At 35.1% G+C, this 24708-nt stretch overlaps 2 protein-coding genes and 1 long non-coding RNA gene across 8 annotated transcripts; 2 read left to right on the top strand and 1 right to left on the bottom strand.

Annotated features, from left to right (window-relative positions):
- Nucleotides 1-273: 273 nt before the first annotated feature.
- LOC113318958 (RING-H2 finger protein ATL48-like) lies at nucleotides 274-2291 on the top strand. 2 transcript variants are annotated; one of them, XM_026567257.1, is made up of 3 exons: nucleotides 274-419; nucleotides 512-587; nucleotides 1817-2291. In XM_026567257.1, exons 2-3 carry the CDS (start codon nucleotides 512-514, stop codon nucleotides 1996-1998), a joined length of 258 nt encoding a protein of 85 aa, XP_026423042.1. In that variant the 5' UTR covers nucleotides 274-419; the 3' UTR covers nucleotides 1999-2291. The 2 variants fall into 2 exon arrangements, with proteins under 2 accessions (XP_026423042.1, XP_026423041.1); XM_026567256.1 differs by having other exon boundaries at nucleotides 298-587.
- A 1725-nt stretch (nucleotides 2292-4016) lies between these two features.
- LOC113318957 (protein RICE SALT SENSITIVE 3-like) lies at nucleotides 4017-10301 on the top strand. 5 transcript variants are annotated; one of them, XM_026567254.1, is made up of 8 exons: nucleotides 4017-4223; nucleotides 4764-4840; nucleotides 8593-8646; nucleotides 8808-8975; nucleotides 9068-9173; nucleotides 9284-9325; nucleotides 9430-9486; nucleotides 9587-10301. In XM_026567254.1, the coding sequence occupies exons 2-8, from the start codon at nucleotides 4824-4826 to the stop codon at nucleotides 10100-10102; spliced, it is 960 nt and encodes a 319-aa protein (XP_026423039.1). In that variant the 5' UTR covers nucleotides 4017-4223; nucleotides 4764-4823; the 3' UTR covers nucleotides 10103-10301. The 5 variants fall into 5 exon arrangements, with proteins under 5 accessions (XP_026423039.1, XP_026423038.1, XP_026423040.1 ...); XM_026567253.1 differs by having other exon boundaries at nucleotides 4749-4840; XM_026567255.1 differs by lacking the exons at nucleotides 4017-4223; nucleotides 4764-4840 and adding an exon at nucleotides 4857-7675.
- Nucleotides 10302-14116: 3815 nt separating this feature from the next.
- LOC113317645 lies at nucleotides 14117-15992 on the bottom strand. The gene is made up of 3 exons (XR_003343808.1): nucleotides 15780-15992; nucleotides 15041-15185; nucleotides 14117-14223 (listed from the first exon to the last, which is right to left on the bottom strand). It is a non-coding gene; the product is annotated as an uncharacterized LOC113317645 (long non-coding RNA).
- Nucleotides 15993-24708: the final 8716 nt, after the last annotated feature.

Below are 24708 nucleotides of genomic sequence, written 5' to 3'. Positions count from 1 at the left end.
AGAAAAAGTGAACGATGATTCTGCAGTTTTGAGAAAAAAAGAAGAAAAATGAATGAGTGATAGTCGATATTCGTAGATAGATACCAAGGATCGATGGCCATGATTATTTCTAATCAAAAGATCTACGGCTATTAGATACCGGTACAGGCCGGGAATAGGCTAGAACCATTCCTGTACCCATATTCTGAAATCCATTCTCGTTTCCCGTACCTCCTCTCTCGGTTCCGGTCCGATTCTGGTTATTTTTTCCCGTTTTGGTACGGTTCACCGGTTCCTGTATAGCCTTAAATGTGGGGGAGAAAAACGGGGGGTATGCTGCGCTCTAACTGAGGGTGCGCTTAATTAGTTCAGGTACCAGTTCTGCGAGAAAAGAGAAAAGGTGGTGTCCATCATCAAACGACGCTAACATACGCCCAAAGGTACGCGATTGTCTCTCACACGATTTTGTTTCTCAGCTATCTCGATTACTTCCTGGGATTTTTCATTTTCTTTTCTGATTTCACCGGAAAAGATGGGTACTGCTGAACCTGATCTAGAAGAACTATTTGAACAGAAGAAAAGGGTAAAAAATCCCTTCGTCCCCTTAGGTATGTATGATTTATTCTATCAAATTTGGTCGTTGTAATAACTTGTACATACTTTTACTACGATTTCCTCACTTAGGGTTTAATTTAGGGTTTTATCCACAACACCATATGAACAATGAAACCGATTGATAATAGTGGCGTAAGATACCATTTTGCATCATTTTGATTTTTATGTATTTCTTTTTATTTTGTTCATATATAGAACTGATAAAACTTAAACTAAAATTATACTTTAACCAAGATAGATCTTAGTTGGGAGTTGGTTTGGATTGAATTTCAAGGTCCTATGATCTCCTCTTGCAGTGGATATGTTAGGGTTTTGTATTCTATCCAAAGCAGGGAAGATTTTAGAACATTGAAATTGTGATAGCCTATCATTAAGTATATATGTCCTATCAATAGGAGTAGTAGCACTTTATGCATGGTAAAGAAGTCGAAAAATGGAATTCATGGAGTGTTTTGCACTTTATGCCTGTAGAAATTTATTTTTCGCTTGGATGATAATATGATACACTTCTTTGGACCTGATTCCTATCACGTTTAAGCCATGTGGATATTAAGCCACAGAAAGTGTCTGTGTTGTGTGACATTACATAAGCTGCATATCGTATGTTAGTGCTGGATATCAAGCTTTCTGGATGTGAATTAGACTTGGGAGTCACATGAATTGTAAGATTCTGATCATCTAAGGTTGATCTAAAACTAGAGTAACTTTAATAAATTATCACTTCAGAATTATCAGTATCAATTATCAACTCACAAAAATGGCATTTTGCTTATGCTTTGGTAGAGTAAACCATCAGCAGCACTTTTGTTTAGATTGTCCATTAATAGTCATATTCACCTGAATGGATATGTATGAGCAGAAAGCATAGAAGAAGTTTTAAGTGAACGTTTGGTTGTTGGATGTGTTTGTTAGCCTTTTGAGGGATAACAAATCAACACTATCCGGAGCTGTAGTGAATTGATTTCCACACTTTTACATGCCATTCATCTGTGTCGATGGAGTTCTTTCTAATTGAAATCCATAACTAATTACTTGAGATGTTCTCAAGTTTGGGAAAATCCACATTTGTTTTGTTCCTTACTCTTTTGTTTTAACTGTTTTTTACCCTGAAATTCTCATTTGGTCATATATTTTTTGATTTTTTGTAGGTTAATTCAAGCCTCAGTTTTATATCTTTCATATAACCTCTGACTTAGTTCTTTTGTTGATTGAAATATTTCAGGTGCCTTTATAACTGCTGGGGTTCTGACTGCTGGTTTAATTAGTTTTAAAAAAGGGAATTCTGAGATGGGTCAGAAGCTAATGAGAGCTCGTGTTGTTATTCAAGGTGCTACAGTTGCTCTTATGGTTGGGTCTGCTTACTATTACGGGGAGAGTATTTACAAATTCCCCAGAAGGGATTAAAACCGCGAAACAAGGCTTCTCAATGACCTTCCTTTTGCTTGTTTCATTATAGGTGATACTTATAAACTCTTTCAGTAGGATTACTTGGTTATTGTATCACTTCATCGTCTTCATACTATCCACATTCTTACCTCGTTGTTCTCAGAGGAAAATGTACTCAGAGAAGGATGCAAAGATCTGAGGAATGTATAAGAATGAGTAACTAACTCCGTTTTTTTGATCAGTGAGTAACTAACCTGTACTCTTTTTCTGCTTATTAATAAAGGAAGTTGATGATATTCTTTGCTTTGTCATGTATAATGTATTTCATCTGTGTATGTGTTGACCTCCTTCTATACATCGAGATTACCTGCATTACCAATTTAGTCTCTGTTTAACCTATAGTCCAACGTACTGATGAACATTAGGGCTAAGATGCTACATGGTATATCTGTATGATCAATAGTTTCGTATCTGGTTCTCTGTTTGCTTATGGTGTTGAAATGACACGGTTAATTGTTATGGATTGTCACTATACATGAGATGTGATGATAAACTAGTAGAGCTATGGGTTCCTTGATGATATTTTTCACAATTACATGATCTTTAGGTCAGATAAGAGATACTCTATCACTCATCTTTTTAGGTTGCACCTTATATACTATCTTAAAAGCATGCCTCTTTGTATGACTGAATGAGGGCTGTGGGCATTCATTGTGTTACCATAATAAAATAGTAGTGATTTTGATGCGATATAGTGGTCGTCATCTCTGGATCTTAGGCAAATGTTGGAGTTTGAAGGAAGTTTGATGGCTTGTAGACAATTGAGGGATTTTAGGTTCTGCATGTAAATTTCTTCATCTTTTTACTTGCCAAAATGCTGTCAGATGGTGCCATGGTGAGTTTGATTCTACAAATTGAGGATACCAAACAATTACTGTTGCTAGTGGTTTAGGTTTCAAACTAACATGTGTAAGTCACATGTTGGTCTTGTGACAAAATAAGTCTCTTTCTATCACCTTAAAAGTTGAGAGAAAGATTTTTTGTTACAGTAATATCTGGTACTAACTACAGTTCTTGGATAGTGAAACATCAAGAATATGTAAACATCAAGTGGGGCCTTTACCAACTCATACATGGCTGTGTTGGCCACACCAAATCTGTATGCATGAATACTGCTTGATTAGGGTTTGATTTGTTTTCACAATAATGCATCGAGAAATCTCTTGTGAGGGATATAAATGTCCGGTTCAGAAAATCTGCAGTAACACAAGGGTCAAGGGAATACAGCTCACTAAGTAACGATTTTCCGTCATTTGAATACCCTACTGATTAAAAATACTGTAGATTTAAGAGGAAGAGTTCAAGTGTCATGCCATGTTGATAAATTTTTAGGTCCTCCAATTTAATATAACACATCAAATGGTCATGATTCTAGTTATTCATGGGAAGAAACAGATAAGTAGATGTCTCTCTAGTACATTATCTAGCAAAATGGTAAAGTAACTGCATCTTAATTTGTTGATTATGACAAGTGTTGTGAATACTATTCATTTTTATAGAAGCTTGAAGGTATAAAAGAAAAAACTCCCATGATAAGAAATACTTCATTTTGATGAAAAATGGGGTTGGTAGTTAGGAGAAGACGGAGGAGAGGGTACAGGATGTTGATTGATATGTTCAGCCCTAGTTAGGTCACACTTCTGGATCCCATAAAGCTTCAGGATGAGAGAGAGAGAGAGAGAGAGAGAGAGAGAGAGTTTGAATTTTGTCACCCTAAACAAAGGTACAAAGCTTTTGAAGCTTTTTTATGTGCTAACTGATTCACATGTCTCTATCCTTTCATTGCCTCCCACAAAAATCTTACTTGCCTTACTACAATTGCCCCCATTATTTCTCACTTGTGTAAAGCAACTTAGATGCTTATTCCATCAGTCTATGATTGCTAGTCATTTTGGCAGTGCCTAATGCCTTCAAAAAGGGACATCTAGCTAACCCCATGTTTAATCAAATAATGAAAACCCTACCTAATTATAGTTCATTATCGAATGCTTTTTAATCTCTTATATAAGGCCACTTAACAAAGACTTAAGTTGTGTATCAATGGCTAAACGAAAATTAAGCCAAAATCAGGCTGTACTTTTCTGTATCTTGTTGTAGGATGAAAGAGCTTATTCGGACTGAGAATTGATAAGCAAATAGATCAAAGTTTACTGGGGTAAGCCATTTGTAGAGCGTTGTTTCAGGTAAGTGTCTGATTTTCATCTTCTAGTTAGCTTTTATCACATGGAAGGGAATGCATTTGGATTCCTTTAGGTTAAATTCGAGTAGTCACGTTAATTCTTTTGATGTTCTTGATTTACTCTAATGAACAATTAATATCCATTATACTCAATATTTAGCTTGTAACATGTTTTTCCATGTTAGATAGAAAAGAATTCATGCTTGTACTTGTGTAGTATGTACACTAAGAATTAAGAACTTAGTATGAATAAAAGAATCTTTTGTACATAAAAGTACTAGCATAATGAGATAAAATGAATGAAGATCCAAAAATATTGGTCTATTCATGTTCTTCTTTCTTGGTCTAGATTAGTTCATTACAGATTGAAAAGATAAAACTGATAATTAATAATACTATATGTTGTCGAAAAACAAAGGGAATCGAATAGATCGATAGGAAGTTTGACCACGCATCTCTCATTATTAACCAGTACAATGTACTATAGATACCGACTGATCGATTAATTGTTCATGTACAATCTTATTAGGGTAATGATTTACAGGGGATTAGCTACGTAGTACTTGGTGCGCGGTCGGTGGTCCCATGTATATGGGACGGTTTGATGGATGGAATTAACAGGCATGCATTTTATCTCTTTGTTGGTTAGTAGATAGTAGGTATTGTGAAGGAAGACTATGAATCCCTGAAATTTTCAAAAGAGAACTTGTTTTACAGCAAAGAATGGTAAAGAAAAGGATGTGATCATGTTTTTTTTCTCTTTTGTTTTCTTGAGCTTTTTACAATTCAAAGATTGTGACTAGCAAGACTTACTAGACTTCACGTGATGATTTTGTGCGTCTGTTTCCAGTTATTCAATAGCAACTTTGAGATAAAAATTAGGAGCCTGGGTTCCATTGTTTTCCTGCTCTAAAGTCATCACTGTTTTTCTCTGATGTAGAAAGATTGAGAGAGACCCATGTTTCCCTTATGCATGAAACTAAGCATGATCATGTAAAATGCGCTGTTAGGCATTTGGAAATTGTACTTTGATCAAAAAATGCACTTACATGACACCATTTTTTCCTTACCCTACATCTCTCAATATGGTAAACAGGGTTGGATTCATGGTATCTAGCTAGCACCATCATGATCAGATCTCCATTAAGTTAAATAAGTTAAAATTAGTCAAGTGAAGACAGTGACCATTGTGGCTAAATATTCAAACATCTCATCATTTATTATCAATGACCCATATTTAAATTACTCAGTCCACCTCTCTCTTGTTGCCATGGGGTTTATGACACTGCATTTCCAGGAGTATGTTTCTTTACCATTACTAGATCAGTAATGCTACTGAAAGCGCTGTTAATGGGTGAAGTGATTCTTGCATGAAAGTTCATCTTGGACAATCTGTTTTTTGTTTTGTTTTTTTACTTCGATTTTCAATAGTGTATTTTTTTTTTATCCTTATCCTTATACTAATAGGGAGTAAAAGTAAACAAAGGTGTGCTTTAATTTGCGGTACAATAGAACCTACCACCGTATAAAGTTGTTGGAAAATGTGTGATTCTTTCTTTAATAAAAACTCGTAATACAATCCAGAATCCAGATATCCTTACAGCAAGACATTTGTTTATCATAGAAAATGAGTACATTTCAAAACTTAGCAACACTGAAATTTAGGCACTTGATCACCTATTAACAAAAACAAAATCCTCTTTTCAAGTTTCAATGTCTCAACATAGATTCTTCAACGAAATTTTTTTAACTAATCAAATCATAACAGATACAGTATACTTATTACAGTATGAATAGTTAATGGAACATTCCATGGTTATTATTTAAAGATAGGGAACTAAAAAAGAAAAAGTTGTAGTGAGCACTGCTGAATTCATGCACTAGTTACTAGTATATATTGTTCAACCCTTGTTAGCATCAGAACTTACACATTGATATGTGAAAACTTTCATGAATTTGAATCAATGAATTGTTTGTGATGAAATAATGGAACTTGGGTAAGGATGGGGGTAGAGAGCGCAGAGATTCGATTGTTTTTGTTTCCTAACATGAAGAAAGGGATGGGAGCTGTCCAGAGTCCACACCCTGTTATCTTGACTCTGAACAAAACCCCTTCCCACAGACCCTTCTGCCATACCCTTTCCCACATCCCCAATTTTGATACCCATTTTCCAAACAAAAATAAAACAAAAAGATTTAAATGAAAACAAACAAAGCTATTACCAACCCCCAATTTGTAGTTTAATATTGAGAATTTTATCTTCACTTTCATAACCCAACAAATAATTATGCAAAAATCCAATAAACTCTCTTGCTTACATCACTACCATATCAGACTCTGTCTCCATTTCTTACCAGTCTCCACTATTCATTTCATGCAGTTGGACAGTATGTAATTCATCACATATAGCTTAAAAAACGATCATCACATATGCTTCGGTACCGACATACTCCCTTTCATCCCGATATAGATTCATGGATACTAATTAAGCAGCTAGAAATGTATATCCATATCAAAATGCATGACCTGGAAATAAAAACTCTAAGAAAAAGGAAAAAAAAAATGTAGACAAGAAATGTAGGATGAAGACATCCCAGTCTAGATAAGGTGGTATCTTGTTATCTTCGAAGAAAAATCTAGTACTACTTACTGTCAATTTTTTTTTTTTAAGAAACTAGTACTACTTCACCGTGTGATATTGATTACGCGTAGCGTTCTTTTTTACTTTTTAAAGGAAAAATGTTTGAAATGAAAGCAGTTAGCTACATTCTGTTTAAAGGAAAACAACAATTATCTCTGTATTCAATTTTCATTCAGATGGGTTATAACTACAGGCAGAAACTTCACACGCATTTCCTCTATACTTCCTACAAGAAACCCAAAAGATGGGCTGTATTTTTCTTTTCTTGTTTTTTCTATTATTTGGTGTAATAAATATGCACTGCTTATTTGCTGAAGCTATCCATTTACATGAAAGGGCATGCAATTAATTATGCATAAATTCTACATATTTAGCATCTCAGGTTTCTAAAGGGTCTCTGATATAGGACCGCTTGCTCGAGTGTGTTCAAGAATGACTATCTGACTTCAAATCTATAACTCTGTAAGAAAACACTAGAAAAATGATGTTTTCAGCATGGAACATTGAAATAGGCATGCATGGAAGGTGAAACTTCTGCCGATGTTACCGGCACGGTAGAATACTCCCAGTCAATTAAGTGAAATTCCAATGAAAAAGTGAAAATCAGATTGCTGCCACGTGAGATTACCACTTAAAGGAGGTGATGGATAGTCAAAGAGTGACTACTACTCCCTGTAAAGGGTCTGGCAAACTACCTTTCTTGGGTGTCAGGGGGGAAGGGAAAAAATTCAATTGAATGCCCTAGCTAGATCTTTAGCTATATCTGAAAGCTCCCTTTGGTCATCATCATCTAATACATGGTCCACAAATGGAGGTATCTTACTTGCCTCTGGACCCTGTCTAGTCTCCTTTTTCTATGAGTATAACAAGTACAGGAGAGATGAGGTCTTTATTAATGTCTATTGCTTTGTATTTGTACTTGTATGTTGTATCATGCATGTACATGCGTCACTGTTTTCGTGTACGTGTGTAACAGTATGACACTGTTTTAATCATATGCATGCTGCATGCATATACATATATGTATATATATATATATATATACAGTTGAACATTAAACCAAACTAATCAACCTTAATACATATTTGATCTGATCATTATAATCAGAATGCAATATGACTATATATGATGAAGATGTAGAATGACAAGGTTTTATAGCTAAAACATGGGATAATGAAGAAAGAGGAAAAACAGTGAGAGATGGACAGTTCTGAGTGGTGGGGGAAAAGACCCTACTTGGGAACAGGAGAAAAAAAATGGTATCTCAGGACTCAGGAGGTATAATTGTAAAATTTAAAGCATGATTAAATACTGTTCTGCATACTCAGAGAGAGCGAGGGAGAGAGAGATGGAACTATAAATGCAGTAGTAGAATAAGAAGGCATAGATGGTAATTGGGTCATACATATTTTTTATCTCCTCCAAAGAGATAGCGAGATAACTAAGAGAAGATGGAAGAACAGATAAACCCGTTAGCAGTAACTCATCTTCTTCAACACACACTAAGAAGTTTATGCACTTATGAAAGTTCTCAATGGGTTTATGCTGTCTTTTGGAGAATCTTACCTAGAAACTTCCCACCACCAAAGTGAGTTAAAAAAAGAACATAAACATTTTATATAGACAAAACATGAAACAGAATCAATGAATATATAATAAGTCCCTCATATGCATGAATTTAAAGGTTGGGGTTTAATTTTTTTAATACTTTCTTTTAATTTCTTAAAACAGATGGGATTTGCAAGAAGGAGCTTATGACAGGTCTAGAGGAAACAGAAGAAACTGGTACTAGTTTATTCCAACACTACTAGTACTCTATTCATTTTATGTTTTGTAAAATATTTTCTAGTCCTTTTTACAAGTATATTTATATGATTGTAAACCCTCAAACTTTTTCTATATGATTGTGAACTTTATTTATTAATGTCCAAATTAATATATAATAGGATATTAGTATGGGAAGACGGATTCTGCAATTTTGCAGCTTCAATGGCCGAAGCCGATTCAGGTGATTCGTCGGCATATAGTGGCAACTGTGAATTTCAGCCCTTTAAAGGCTTACAACCTGAGCTGTTCTTTAAGATGTCCCATGAAATTTACAACTATGGAGAAGGGTAATTGTGTGTACTAGCTTTTTTTCCAAAATGAGATCATGAGTTTCAAACGTAGCAAACAATTTTATTTGGGTTCTGTTAAATTTCGGCAGATTGATTGGGAAAGTAGCTGCAGATCGTAACCATAAATGGATATATAAGGATCCAAGTGAACAAGAAATCAATTACTTGTCTGCATGGCACAACACTGGAGACTCTGTAAGTCATGACTAGTTTTTTCTCTCTCCCTAGGTAGCTAGGTAGGCAGTTCCTATTTCACTTGTGTTGCTGATGAAATATATATTTGCCTTTTTATTGAAAATTTTCAGTTTCCAAGGACATGGGAAGCTCAGTTTCAATCTGGTATAAAGGTAGTACATAATCTAGCTATCACTTCTACTTTATTTTGTTAAAAATATTACTATATTTGGAATTCCTCTTCTAAAATTTTGCTACTCAAATCTTGCGTACGTAGACTATTGCTTTGATTGCTGTTAGAGAAGGTGTTGTTCAGTTAGGTGCTGTTCATAAGGTCCATCTCTCTCTCTCTCTCTCCCTGTCTCTCACTCGTCATAGTCCGGAACGTATTATTTTATTTTTATTCTAATGTCTGAAAATTTGAATTGATTAAGGTTATGGAAGACCCAAACTACATTATTCTTTTAAGGAAGAAGTTTTGTTATCTCGAGAGCATTCCTGGTGTACTCTTACCACATCCATCATCATCTTTACCGATTCCATATGGTGCACCAAACACTTGGCCTTATCTTTCTCCTCATCCAACATCTATGGAAATTTTTCATAACAATCATGATCATTTCATGAGTAATACTCCGCCATTGAGGATAACTCCGTCGATGAGTGCTTTACAAGCACTACTCTCAAAGCTACCTTCTGTTGTACCAACAACATCTCCCTCCTCATCGGGAGGCTACTGTGACCAAGCAGGACAGTTTGTATCGTCTCAAAGGCCACTGGATCATCATCATCAACTTGGAGAAATCTCAATGTCCGCAAAGGAGGAGATAGATGAAGAATACAGACGAGGAAGAGAAGGTGGTGAAAGTAGTAACTCTATTTCTTATCATTATCAACAGCAACAAGAGCAGCATGGCCATTATAATCTTAGTAATGGTAGACTTAGCTAACAAGGGATTGTGATATGTAACGTTACATTGTCTGGAAGACAGCAACGTCATCGATCGATCCATTAGTCATATCGGTCAAGCAACTTTTGTATCTTTTATTATTGGAGTAAACTTGTAGTTGGTGTTTGTTTTCTTACTTTTAGTTCGATGTATAATCAAAGATAAAATTGAAGCAAATTTATGCAGCATTAACTCTTTAGCATATAGCCTGAAAGAAGGAGAAGCTAGCCATGAGCTCATGAAGTTTATATTAAGAAGCTTAAATGATACTATATGCTTGCCTTCATTGTAAGCAACTTAGTACTAAGAGAAAAGCAGGTACTTACCCTCCAAATTTGCAGATTTCATGCTGTAAAAGAAAGTAATCGGGGAAAAAAAGTAAAATGCAGAGCATTTTCTCTTTATATGGGCACACAAAAGAAGAAGCAGGAAAAAAAGAAAAGAGAGGAAAATTCCTGATGAAAACAAGGGGTGTAAACCGGTGTGGTTCTGGTTCGGATAATAAGCTATCTGGAACTAGAACTGATTCCTAAAAAGGATAATAAGTTATCTAGAACTAGAACTGATTCCTAAAAAGCTAGCAGTTCTGATTGTCGGAAATGAACCGTCTAAACGCATTGGTTCGAACAGGATTGGGTATCAAACCAGCGAAATCGTTTTGGCAGTTTCTAATCCAAGCTTATTGGTTCAAAACTAAGGTTTTTGAGTTTACAGGCGAATTTGGTACTGTGTCGTGAGTTTTAAAAAAAATAAAGGACGTGGTAAACCATAATATATAAAGCGCTGCGAGACTAACCAAATGTGAATTCTGTTTGGTAAATTGTCATATCAAGAAACTGGTGATGTAGTTAATGACGAAAAGAGACATGTTTTAAAAATTAATTTTAAATACATTTCAATTATAATAAATTAACTTTTAATGTATATTTAAAAATTAATTTTAAATACATTCCAATTATAATAAATTAACTTTTAATATATATTTTTAAGTAATTATTGTTATTAGTTTTATTCTTTAATTTAATTATTTATACTTATCATTTAATAAATACTCCATCCGTTTTAGGTCAAATTGAAAAAGTGAAAATAACACTTTTTCAGAAACGAAGGTAATATTTTTATACATTTATCTTTAACCATTATTAATATATTACTATTTGTTGTTTCAAAAGAAAAGAGGAACAAAATAGAAGATGGAACTATAATGATAAGCATAATATTTTAGGAATAAATTAGATATGGGTCCGCCACTGCTGCTTTTCCAGCTAGATGCTCTCAACTCGACAAGTTGGAACTTGTTCTTTCATATGTCAAAATGCGCGCAACAGTTTTTTGATCTTTTCTTTCCGCTAATCTTGATTCCGAACCGATATGATGAGATTGGTTCTTAGTTCTTTGAAACTGGCGATATAATTAACCATTCCATCCTTAGGAAACTATTTGGTTACCTTTGGATCTTGATAATCAAAATCAAGCAGGCAAGATTCCTTTTGAGATCCATTAGTACTATCCAAGATTATACACTTTTCACCCAAGAGAGTATTTTGAAGTAGCACTAGTTTCTTGTCAATTAACTGAAAGTTATATTCCTTACAATCTTCCCTTTTAGATCAATTCGAAGTTCCCTTTAAATCATATTTTGGATGACTAATAGTAGCAGTGGATGAAGAGATTCCAAAATTTTCTTCTGATTTGATGATTCTAACAGGTTGTACACCTTTATCAAGAGAATCATTGTTTTAGCACTGCTCGATCGAACTCGCAAGCATGTTGTCAATGTTAGATGCACAAAACTATATCTTGATTTCTAGTCTACTAATGTCAAGTATCAAACTAGGATTAGTATAGTATTTGAGTATCAGAGACATCATTGAATAACCCTCGAAGATTCAAGACTGAAGAACAAACAAAGTCATTTGGAGAACTTCATCAACAAAGAGGTATGTGAAGACTGAACCATGCTATTTACTCACGAGATTTACTATTCTATCTTATGAGACTATGTCGTATGATTTTAGTAAATTTAATATTATAAAGAAGAAATTTTAGGCCAAGCTTTTCTTGATAAATCTTTCGAAATATGATTTAGGCAATGTATGATCATAGATCCTTAACAATCTTGGTTAAGAACAATTTATTGTTTATGAACTATTTTTGTTTCAAGTTGATCATTTGAAATTTCCCAAACAATGATATTCTATATATATTACGAATGTTTAGAATAGGGGAAGTAGCTTCCCCAAAGTCTTTTAATGGGCTATTTTCATAGTCGAGCTCAAATCTGGGATTTTTTCCATACCTTCTCTAGAAAAAGGAGGGTAACAATGAATGCGAAATCGCTCAACCGAAGGAAGTGATTATGAAGAAGGAAGAAATGGCAACTTTGTCTTTTGTAACTCCTCTATCGGAGTCTAGCCTTGAATGCTATTAATGAATTCAACCACAATAGTTCCTCATACTCGGAAAGTAATAACAAAAATCTTTATAGTTGGGATCTTCCTGTCCCCTTTCATGATGGTCTATGTGGAATGAAGGGCATACCTTTACACTGGAAATAAGACCGTACGAAAGCTGGAGACACGCACAGAAGTTCAATATAAAAGGGGAAGGTTCGATCGCTACTAACCGAGAGGTTGCTTACTCCTCGAACTAATGCTATCTGCACAGTAAGGCAACCATTCTCTAAATAATTCTTAGTAGTTCGGATGACATATCGGTGAGAGTCCTAGAGCTTGGATTCTTTAGGGGGTTTAGCACATTTGATGCTGGATAGCTGGATCTGGAGTCCTAGTCTGGACATAAGCTGGAGAGGTGTCTCTTACCTGATGGGCAAAATCCCTATCAAACTGACACAAGTAAAGCGCCTTTTTTTTCAAAAACTTAGCCATGACCCGTGATACTAGACTCTCCATATTTGTATGTTAGTTAAGGCTTTTAAAGCCGAGAAAGAGAGTAGGGTATAAGTTTTCTAGTAAGCTATATGTTCTCATTTTAAAATTAGTAAAAATAAGAATCATAAAGCGTTAAGCTATGCGGAAACCTAATCACGAGGGAAAGCCTTAGAATAACATTGGGCTATATTTTTTGGAGGAAGCCTTGGGAAGAGGGAAGCAGCTTCGCCACACCAAGTGGTTATTCATCCATGGCTTGAACCAGTGGCGGAACCAAACGAAGAGGTTCGCCTAGTTTTATCAACAGCGGGTGCGTCCACATCCAACTTGAGTGCTGGCTAGTGCAGAAGGATCCATAAAAGCCGTCCACATCCAACTTGAGTGTTGGATAGTGCAGAAGGATCCATAAAAGCCGCCTTTCAAACGTTTATTTTATGACTAAATGAAAGTTATTAATGTGTTGAAGGCGTCTGTTATACCCCCACGACACTTGAGAGTTCGATGGAATAATTGTATGAGATTTATTTTGTCCATACAGTTCGTCTTTTCTCATGTTTACAGAGAAGGCAATGGTTGTGTTGATACTTTATCTAAGGGTGCACACGGTATGGTTCGGATCGGTTCTTGTTGAGGACGAGTACCTGTACCTCCCTAGTCTCGGTTTTTAATTTTTGGACCGGTACCTCTTTCCTCGGTTCCGGTACAATTCAGGCAGATTTTCCTGTCAGTTTTCCAGACAAATTTTGGTCTGTTAAGCAGCTTAAGTTCCTGTTTTACTAGGGCTGCACATGGTTCGGTTTTTGGCAAAACCAAAACCAAAACCGAAACCAAAGTACTCGGTTTTCCAATATTAAAAACCAATGAAACCATTAAGGTAATTCGGTTCCAACTCGGTTTTGTATAAAACCATTCGGTTTATGGTTAACCAGCTAAGTCACTGAAATTTTTTATATCTGTCAGTCTCACAAAATTGACAGGCAAATTTTTCTGAACCTGTCACTCAAGTTTCAGTACATATTGATATAAACATTAAATTTTAAAGAGTCTATTTTCTCCTTAATAACAAAAACGAAAAAACATCAAAAATTCATAATCATAAGTTCATAACTGACTACACAGGAGGTTGTAATGGTGAAAATCAAAAATGAGATGGAAAATCAACATAGAGATCTCATTCCACAGGAGGTTGTAATGGTATTCCACCGGAGGTTGTAAACTTGTAATGGTAACCTGCACGTACACAAACTCGAGTTAAATATGAATTTCTCAATCATGATCAGTGCAATGGTACATAATGTAACTAAGAACATCACCAACCACTATGTTATACAAGCACTAATAAGCATTCGTTTAGCTGGAATTGAGGATGATCCTTTTACTGGAATATGCATTTCTAATGTGAATGTTACATTATCACCTCAACCAATGAAACTGCAATGGAATTGTACTGATATTGAAGAAAAGTTACAAATAAAGTAAGTCCTGAACATTCATAACAGTTTACTAAGATGATCTACCTTCAAAGGCAATGGCCTGAGTTTAAGCTATTTTGGCGTAAAGGAGAGTACTCACATTATTGACAGTTCGTTGTTTCAACTTGGTTATGCATATGCTTAAACAAATCTAAGTTTTATTCTAAAAAAAAATATCAAGTGCTAAAACTACAAACTAGAAAAACTTACCGCTAACCCATTAAATCATTTATAATCAAATTCAGCTCACTCCATAACCAATAGTTGACTAACTGAATACCTTGCTCAGTAGTTCAGTTTCATGCTTCAAACAAGTAACTAGCTAAGTTGCACTAAACTCAAAAAGTACCCCTAGTTTTGCTAAGGAAAAACGAGGGGGGTATTTATATAATGCTTCCAATTACCACTAGCCTTATTAGTGAATTGCGCTTATTGAAATTGATAACTGGCCTCATTGGCACTCATGCCTAGCTATTTGTACCCATGCAAGTCACCATACCTAGTGGTTCGCCAAGGGTTAACCCAGCACAATCATTTAATGAGAGCAAAATTAACGCCAAAGGAAATTCAGTTACCTGTGTGCTTTCAAGAGCTTGACTAAGGCTGCTTCTATTTGATCATAATTCCAACAATCAAAATGACATATGAATTACCCAAGGTTGTGAAACACTCTTTTATTCCTTTTCTCTTGTTTCTATTTGTTGCTCTTAACTTAATCATCTGCATTTTGGTTTATGCTCAGAACGTGAGTGGTCTTAACAAATATAACATCCGTGAACCCTGTTACCACGGGTCTGAAGAGAAAGAAATTAAAAATGGTAATATCAGGTTGCCATCTAGTTTCAGACGGTTAGGTACACTGCATGCTTACACACACAAAATAACAGAACTGGATGAAACCTACTGGTAGTGGTGACAATGAATTCATCTGTGTAATTTCTTTTTAGAACTAAACAATAGAAATTCACTCATACATATATAAGTCTTGACCATTCTCAACACTTCATAGAGCTAACAGATCATACAGTTGAGCTACATGAATAAACGATTGAAAATTTTAACCCCAAAAACAAACATTCAATTTGAATTAACACATTCAATCTGAATTAACTTGTAAAATTTATTAAAAATTAAGCAAAACCCACTATGTAAATCAACCTAAATGACCTTAGTTTGAAATCCCCAATTTTTTTCAATTTTACAAACCCTAATATCGTAATTAAAGTCATAATATCAAAATCATTTCAAATGATACACACAAATACACAATCGCAATACTTCTATCAAAATTAATTCAAATGATACACACAATACCTTTTTCAATTTTCGGTTTCTTCTACAGTTCTACTCCAGCTTCGTTCGACTGATTAGTGATTAGGACTTCGATAGGTTTGTTACTTATCAAACTAGAAGAAGAAGAAGAAGTAAAACTAGAAGGTGATGGTGGGACTTCGATAGGTTTTAGGCTTTGGTTTTCCGTTTCTGGGAAGACTCAGTCGAGTGAAGAAGAACGAAAGAAGAAAAGAACGAAAGAAGAGAAGATTTTGGGAAGACTCAGTCGAGTGAAGTATGTTATTTGGGTTAAATATCCCCATCCACGGTCTAAAATCATTTAATCCTATGATCACTATTAATCGGTTAATCAATTGGTTTTTGGTTCGGTTTTGAGATAAAACCTAAACCGAAACCGATACTGTCGGTTATCTGAAACTGACAACCATTAATGAACCATAGGAGTATGGTTATGGTTCGGTTCGGTTAAAATCTTCGGTTTCGGTGTTCGGTTATGGTTTGTTTTGTGCAGGTCTATGTTTTACTGAGCAACAATACACTAAGCAATAAAATGACAAGGTCCACTGTTTTGGGCCTTCGCTTAAAGTAACATTTAATTCTTTTCACTATACAGTATTGTCTTTTCGTAGTTCAAAACAATGGGAATCCTAAATTCTAAGTGTTAAGTTACGCTATTTCAGAATTTTCAGGTATGATTCCAACATGCTGCGAGCTGATCGCGCATTGGAAGAAATTGGCAGTATCCTACTATTGGTTTTTCTGAATGGGATATATAGCCTGAGATAGAGACTCTTACTTCTGATATGATTTCACGGACAACTTTTGGAAGGAAAGAAGCTCTTTGAGCTCCAAAACTAGGTATTGGAAGTATATACAGTGATGCACAGTAACTATAAGCCACAAAATACTAATGTCCAGTGCTATCAGCCTATCACTACAAGATGGTTGTTAATCACTATTTGGCATAACTGCATTAATGAACCAAGATCCTACAAAAAAGCATTATATATATGAGAACTCAATGAAGAATTCTAGGTAACTTCTAAAGAAGTTGATTCCCGAATATTTCTTTATCTACAATGAAGTTTGATCGCCTGAAGAAGTTGGCAGAGTGCAACTTGGAAAGATGGTTAAAGAAAATACCAGTAGTATACCACCATCAAATTAAATCCCTAAATCTAATAGTCAGTATCATTCTATACAAACGGGATGGGACGGTACGGGACATGAATAGGACCGTGTACCTGTACCACCTAGAGGCCGGTTCTCAATTTTTGAACCGGTACCTGTACCCCCTTCCTCGGTTCGGCACAAAACCAGGTACGGTTCTGCCGGTTCCGAAACGGTCCAGTTTTTCGGCTCGTTTCTTGTGCACCCTTAACTCTATCTAAGTTTGGGGCCAACTCAAACACAGCTGTTTGGTGTCCTCCTTCTTTTATGCGTGGTAATATGGGGCTAGTCCGTGCTGGTCTACCTCAGTTTCGATTCAAGTAGTTATTTTGTACCTAGTTGGAGGTCTAGGTTTATGTCCCCCTCCATTTATTTGCCTGATTTCTTTCCTTTTGCTTTTAATAAATCGTTCCCTTAGTGGGCAAAAGAAAATCAGTCTAGTAAGTTGCAGGAAGTGATGATCTATAAAATCGGACCAAGGGTCCATAATATAGTTAGTTGAAAGCCCCGCAAGTCGCGGTCGTTCCTTCCGTCCCGTCAGTGTACATGTACACCAGCGCACAAGCTACGGTTGAGGTTCTTCAGGCGTGTAGTTCATTTTGTCGCCCTTTCCCCTTTAACACGAGTGAGTAGGCGAGCCGAAGAAGCTTCCTTCGCTGAAATAACTCTATCGATGTCAACAATATCATGTCCATCTCTTGGTTACGAGCAACTCGCTTGACTATATGAGTATGTATAATTCCATACGGTTTGATATTTCTTCTTTTTGAGAAGTCGGTTCATGTTGAGAGAGATCATGATTACGATCTAACAGAGCAGAGAACGGAGTATCTAAAGCCGTTAATAGATTGAGGACTTTCTTGCATAACTGAAAACGAGAGTCGTAGCTAGCTAACTAGGAGCAGAAGGTAATGAAGTTGAGTAATGACCCCTTTCGGCCACGCACCCAAGGACAGTGCTCCATCTCTCAGGTTGGCTACTGAGTTGGGTACAAAAGACTGTTATTCGCTATTCTTTCCATCGCGAAATAGTAAGCAATCCCCCTTACCTCTCTCAAGTCTCCCAAACATGGATCGTCAATGCAGGATGTAAGACTCACTCTCAAAAATGCGGGGTTTTAGTGTCACGCGCACTGATCAGGTCCTTTTCAGCAACGGGCTCATCTGTGTAAGAATGAGGAATTCCTCTTCCAACAAGTCCTAAAAAAGAAAGAATCGCAAAGAACAAGAAGAAAAGAAGAGGTGAGATTTTCCCAATAGTCACGAATAGTGGCTCCACTGGGGCAAGCAACGATCTGCCAAAAGCAACCAAAATGTCCCTGATAAATGGGGCGAAAACTTGAACTATGCACATAAAGACTCTTCATAAAATGTAAAAGCCCGTCGTTATACTTAGTCTAGAGGCGCTTTTCAGAACTTTCTAAAATCTAATTATAGGGTAAGTACGCGTACTTTGTTAAACTGAGCTTGGGAATAGGTACACATGCCCACTACGCGTACCTCAAGGTCATGAGTTTGCGAACTTCCAAGGTATGCGTACCTTTGGAGCCCGAGTTTACGGACTGAGCATATGTATGCATACCCAGTGCGCGTACTATCCATATTCTAAGGTAGAGTCGTCCTCTATAACCTAGGTTTCCTTTGTGAAACATAATTAGGTTATAAATTAAATACTCCACTTAGGGATTTGTGAATCCAGGTCAGATTATCTTTACTTGATAGTTCTTGTATCATGGTATTTTTCTTATTGATCTTTGAGGTCTTCACAATATCATATCAGGAACGAGATAGATATAAATCGCAAAGTTCTCTTCGTCTCAGACTTTGTGATTCCTCAAGATAGAGAAACTCTTATTTTATTTGTTTGGGTTGTTCTCGAGAGGTGGTTAGTAATCCAGGCTTCTCAGCTAACTGAGTGTAAAATTTACGGATTTGTGAGGTTTGCAGGATTTTTTCTATTGAAAATAGATTTCCAACCCTATATCGAAATATAATAAACAATTATAATGCGGAAACCTGTTTGCAATTGAAATAAACAATTATAATGCTTAAATCAAAGTAAAAGACACAACAAGATTTTGTTAACGAGAAAACCGTAAATGCAAAAAAATCTCGGGACCTAGTCCAGTTTTGAATACTCTCAGAATTAAGTCGTTATACAAAATCTAATACCAGCTTCATATAGTTGAGACCAAGCAGACTTCCGGAGCTACTTATTTCCCTCAGTATCCCTGCGCCTTTGACTTCTAGAGTCACGCATGTGAATAACTAGTCCTTTGGATCGTATTCCAGACAACAAAGGAAGAATATGTTTGGTAGCCACTCTAATCAATCTTGCTACAATATTCAGATGAGTTTTTAACAAAGGAACTTCCGTTTAATCTAATAAACTCCTTTGTCTGGTTAGATCAATCTATCCAATAACTACCAAAGTAGTCAAGTTCAGATTCGCACTCAATCAAAATAAATATCAAAATAGATACATACAGAATACCGATCTCACACAACTAATCAATCGAATAAATTTGATTCTAGTTGGATCCCAGCCGATCAAGGTTTGTGCAAACAATTTACAAGATACTAAAACTAATAAGAAATCTTCTTCGTCTTCAAATCTTCTTTAATCTTCAATAACCTTCACAACACCACTTGAATCTCTTGGGATCAATCACGCACAGAACGGAGTCTGTTAATAGTGGATTATCACAAGATGTATTTAGATCTACAAACAGTTCTAAAGATCCTGTTTGTACTCTAATCTAGTTTGAGTGAATATTATATCAGAAGAGAAGATTCTCAAGCATAAACAATTTTTTTTTAGTCAAGCATAAAAAACTAGGTGCAGTCAAACTTTCAAAAACCGTTAGTCAATCAAATCAGTTGAAAACTAATAATACTGCAAGTATCTAGTTTCCAACCAAAGGTACTCGTAGAGCTTCTTGATCCCACATAAGTCTTTAAACGAGCGGTTGTAAGATATTTCACCTAATTAGGATACTTTCCTCTCCGAATAGACGGCTCCACCAGAAACAACAAGAAATGAAGTTTTCCTGGCTCTTAGGAAAGTTTGCTAGAAATTCAAACTTAGGTATTTATAGACCAAGGATGTTAAGACACCAAGGAATTTCCAAAACCTAAAATATTCTCAAGATATGTCATGAATGACAAAACTCGGTTTTCATAATTCCAATAAATGCTTGTCCAATATTTCCGAAATCTCTCAATAGAAAATCTCCAACTAGTAAATGCACATTACTAATTTTTATTTTCTATAGCTATACATCAATTGCTGGTAATTAATGTATATAAAATCAAAAACTTTAATTAAAAGATTCTTAATTTATTTCGGCTCAGGATCACCTTGAGTACTAAGGAATATCTTTGAACAATAAATGATAAGAGTTACTGCTCATGTTCAAAGTATGTTGACATCTTTTCACTGCAAGTCTTTATTTCATATTTACATGGATTTGTATTCTTGGAATCAATTATACCACACTTCCAAACAAGTTTAAAATTGGTTCACATGTTTCCCAAGACTACTATGTGATTGATCAAATACCAAATCACATACATGGGGTTCAATCGGTTTTACCAATCACTAGGATCAGTTATACCTAAATATGAAAACACTTGTGATCGGTCAGACCAGTCACTAGGATCGGTTACACCAGTTAAAGGATCGGTTCCATCTACACATGGTATTACTTGTGATCGGTCACACCAGTTACCAGGACCGCTTACACCAATTACAAGGATCAATTATACACACACTCATGATTGGTCACACCAATTACTAGGATCAGTCACACTAATTACAAGGATCGATCATACCATCACATGGTGATTACTTAGGATCGGTCACAACAGTTAGCAAAAACCAGTCATACCAAATCATAAGTCAGACATTATGATTAGTTATACCAAGATACATAACCTAAGTTAAGATCGGTTCTACCATCTCACACATATTGGTCATCCAAAGATTTGCAATGAATAGCCGGACCAATAAGCCTAATGATTTCCCTTTTGATTCACAAAACGATTTCATGAATGTACTTCCTTTAAAAAAATATAAAACATTGTTTCCTAAAATGATATCTTCACCATAACCCATTCACATAATTTTAACAATATATATAAGATTATGTCGATACATATCTGCGAAGTTCAAAAGATAAGCGTTATACTTCGCAGTCTAATTCCCTAATACTATGATCATACTATTATGATCATGTCACATCACTAGAGTATTATCCAATATGTACAGTATAAACAGCTTCTCACTTATGTTTTCAATATGCACGATTTAGAAGATACTTTAGGAATGAAACAAGTTCAAGTCAGTATTACTAATCTTAAGAGGAAGGATGATATCGTCGTTGTAGTTCGTTACTTCTTTGTATTCTTCAGGTCTTCGGAGTAATACTTGTATGTCTCAACATTCCTAGACTTTCTAGTCTAACCTAAACAAAGTTGACTCTGGTATTTAATCAAGCGACTCTAGATGAGTTTTGATACTAAAATATGACAACCAAACTTGAAATACCAACGCTTGGTGAGTTCAACCGAGCTATGCTCTAACAATCTCCCCCTTTGTCAATTTTAGTGACAAAACTCATATTACATATGGAGCTACACGAGTTACAAAATAACTCATTCTTCATACGCTTGATACCAAGGTTCAACAGCAGAATAAACTGCATGTATTTAGTCAATAAATTCCATTGTTGGAATTTGAATAACAAAATCTTTTACTCCCCCTAAAGGTAAGATAGGTAAATATTCAATCCGAACATCTTTGTTATTCCTTTTCTGTAGAAAGTATTACTACACAACAATATGATATATTTCTCCCCCTTAGTCAATGCTTTACTATTTCGTTAGATATAACGTTTAAGCACAATTGTCATTTCCTTAATGATTAAAAATCACTTGTTTACTCCATATATTTCTCCCCCTTTTTGTCACAAAATGACAAAGGTTCGAGCAAATAAAGGACAAACCGAAAGGATCTTACAAATATAAAAGACTTGTAAACAACCTTTAAGAGTTAAGCACGAAGGTTTCACATACCACTTTAGATAACCAATATTAAAATCGAAACTACAAGTAATTTAGTTTTAATATGTTATCGAGGAAATAATTTCCCGAAGCAATTTTCCTTAATAGTCTAACAAGTCGACTAAGAAACTAATTCCCTTGTTAGACCGACTGTGTATGCACAATCGCTTGTTTCTATAAGACTAAAATAAAGATCAGAATTAACTTTATTTTTCTCATTAGGCTGTAATTATTCAGACAATAACTTAGACCTTTCTCTTTAGACAAGACAGACATTAGGTTAGTTAACTAGTTTTTCTTGTCAAGGCATTCGATTAGACTTAAATAACCAAATCCTCCAATTTGATAAGTCTAACTAAGATCAGAATTAACTTAGTTTCTCTTATCTGGAATCAACCCGTATTTTGTTAAGTCTTAAACAATACATACAAACCAAAATAAATTGACTTGCACAATTATGTTCTTAACCGGAAGCAATTGAAACAAACATATACATTATAGCACCCCAATTGCACCGAATTTTGTTAAGCAAAAACACTTGATACCCAACAATAAAAAAGATACCAAACAATAAGTCAAATAAATTGACACAGTTTTTCTTAACCGAAAACAATTGAATCACACACACATACATACACAATATAATAGAACATATCAACTGTATCAAAATTTTGTTAAGCAAAAGAAAAATTATGCAATATAAACGGGCTTTTCTTAAACAGGAAAACGATTAACTAACAAATTTGTTACCTCAAATTCCGTAGCATCTTCTCCCCTGAAAGATATATCATTAAGCGCAAGTTCAAATAAGAACTCTCCCCCAGTATGTTGTCATCCTCTCGCGAGAACAAAAGAACAACAACAAAGGTAACCTTTACCAGAGAAAGGTTGAAACGGTTTTAACTAATGCGTGCCAATAGAAAAAGTTCAAAAACCCGAAACACATATGTTATGCTAAACACAACTCATGTAAATACAAATTGATTCAGCATATTGTGACTTTTCACATATGAGTTTCAATCGTAACTCCTCGTGATCCTTTGTTAAAGCCTACCAACATGGGATAGAACTTAATCCCGCTAAAACAAAAAGCCACCTGAATCATAAGGGTTACGTCATATGAGATCGAATATAAGGTTAATGAAAACCGAAATCAGACATCTCATAACCGAACATAACAAAAATATAATCATTCACTCACATGCTATGTAATCGGTAATTATACACAAAAATTATACAATAATAATTGTATTGATAAATAATGATAGTTTTATTCAAAATAGACCTTATACAATAATTGAAGTAAATCAAAATATTGATGTCTATTTTATTAAGCAGGTAGACTACTCCGTATTTGTCAGCTGCTCATCACATTCCTATTTTGACTCTTGATCCTCTTCTCCTTTTAAGAAATCAGCATTGATCACTAAGATTCCTTTAAGGGTTTCTGGATCATTTCGAGCAGCAAAGGCTAGCTGTTTCTGAGTACAGTTCAATTTTCTACCAAGACGCAAGATATGGAACATGAGATCTCCATTGTTGTAGATCTGAGTAGTTGAAGCAATAGTTCCTCTTTCTTTTCGAGTTTTACTCATTTTCTTGATAATTCCCTGAGAGACAGTTTTAATGAATTTCTCATCTCCAAAATTATTCCCTATTGTGTTTTCACAAATGTTGGTGATGAGACAGGGATATCCAAGATTTCTTTGGAACGCTGTGGCAGTGATGGATTCAGATATCCTGATCATTTGATTTATAATCATTCCACATATATCAATTTGCTTGTCACCTCCAAGAAGAATATATACAAATTCAGCAAATTCCTTGTCCCATTGTGATATATCTCTTGTGCAAGCAAAGAGGGTTTCTATTGCAAGTTTACCGAAAACCCTTAAGTAAAAGGGTATTTCTTTGGATAGCATTCTTTCATTCTTCCAGCCAATATGTTTTCCAATGATACGTTTTGAAATATTATCGTACTCAATTTCAAACCAGTAATCAAATGATTTCCTTTCACATTTTACTTAATGATCTTTGATATAATCTTTCTGTTGACATGGTGAAACGTATATCCAACAAGAGTGCAATATTACCATAAAATATTCTTACTATTTCAGGTGAGTAATTTTCAAACCCAAACAAATTCCCCCAGTTTCGGTCTTGAACAAACTTCACATATTTGCTTTCTGAAACATCTGAATCGAATCTCTTTTCAGCAGTGAAATTAACTCCTTTTAGAGCTTGATATTTCTCAAAATATGTATTTTCCACAAAGTTTGTAAGTTCATGTTTATCTTTGATTGACTTTCTCAATATCACCAAAAGGAATATATGGATTCAATTCCAGGTTGCCAGTTTCAGACATTTCTTCTCTTGATTTCCTCTTTCTCATTCTTTCAAATATCAAAGATATATCAAAAACCCTAGTTACGGTTCCGAACAACATCTCCCAGGATGTTTGTAAAAACAACACAAAATAATCTTCTTTTATAAGGAGTGAAGATATCAATTTTCGGAAATAACTAGTTTTGGGAAATCCTTTCAAAATCGAAAACCTTAATTTGTGGGAAAACAAATCCAATTTCACAACGAGGTCTTTCGTTTGGAAAACCGATTTTTCTTGGACATGATCTATATTATGGATCAATTTTATATTTATGTACAAGTATTTGTTAACTCTACAATTATCAAACCTTGATAATTTTTGAAATTCACTC

This window comes from Papaver somniferum, chromosome 10 (genome assembly GCF_003573695.1).
Source record: "Papaver somniferum cultivar HN1 chromosome 10, ASM357369v1, whole genome shotgun sequence".
In the NCBI taxonomy this organism is placed as follows: domain Eukaryota; kingdom Viridiplantae; phylum Streptophyta; class Magnoliopsida; order Ranunculales; family Papaveraceae; genus Papaver; species Papaver somniferum.
This window is presented reverse-complemented; position numbering and strand designations above follow the sequence as displayed.

Excerpts from the sequence above, each read along its gene's own strand:
- LOC113318958 (XM_026567257.1), top strand. The coding sequence starts at position 512 with ATGGGTACTGCTGAACCTGATCTAGAAGAACTATTTGAACAGAAGAAA. Across the intron at positions 588-1,816 it reads AAATCCCTTCGTCCCCTTAG|GTGCCTTTATAACTGCTGGG; the intron begins GTATGTATGATT and ends GAAATATTTCAG.
- LOC113318957 (XM_026567251.1), top strand. The coding sequence starts at position 8,313 with ATGGAAGAACAGATAAACCCGTTAGCAGTAACTCATCTTCTTCAACAC. Across the intron at positions 9,326-9,429 it reads AGTTTCAATCTGGTATAAAG|ACTATTGCTTTGATTGCTGT; the intron begins GTAGTACATAAT and ends TTGCGTACGTAG. Across the intron at positions 9,487-9,586 it reads AGTTAGGTGCTGTTCATAAG|GTTATGGAAGACCCAAACTA; the intron begins GTCCATCTCTCT and ends GAATTGATTAAG.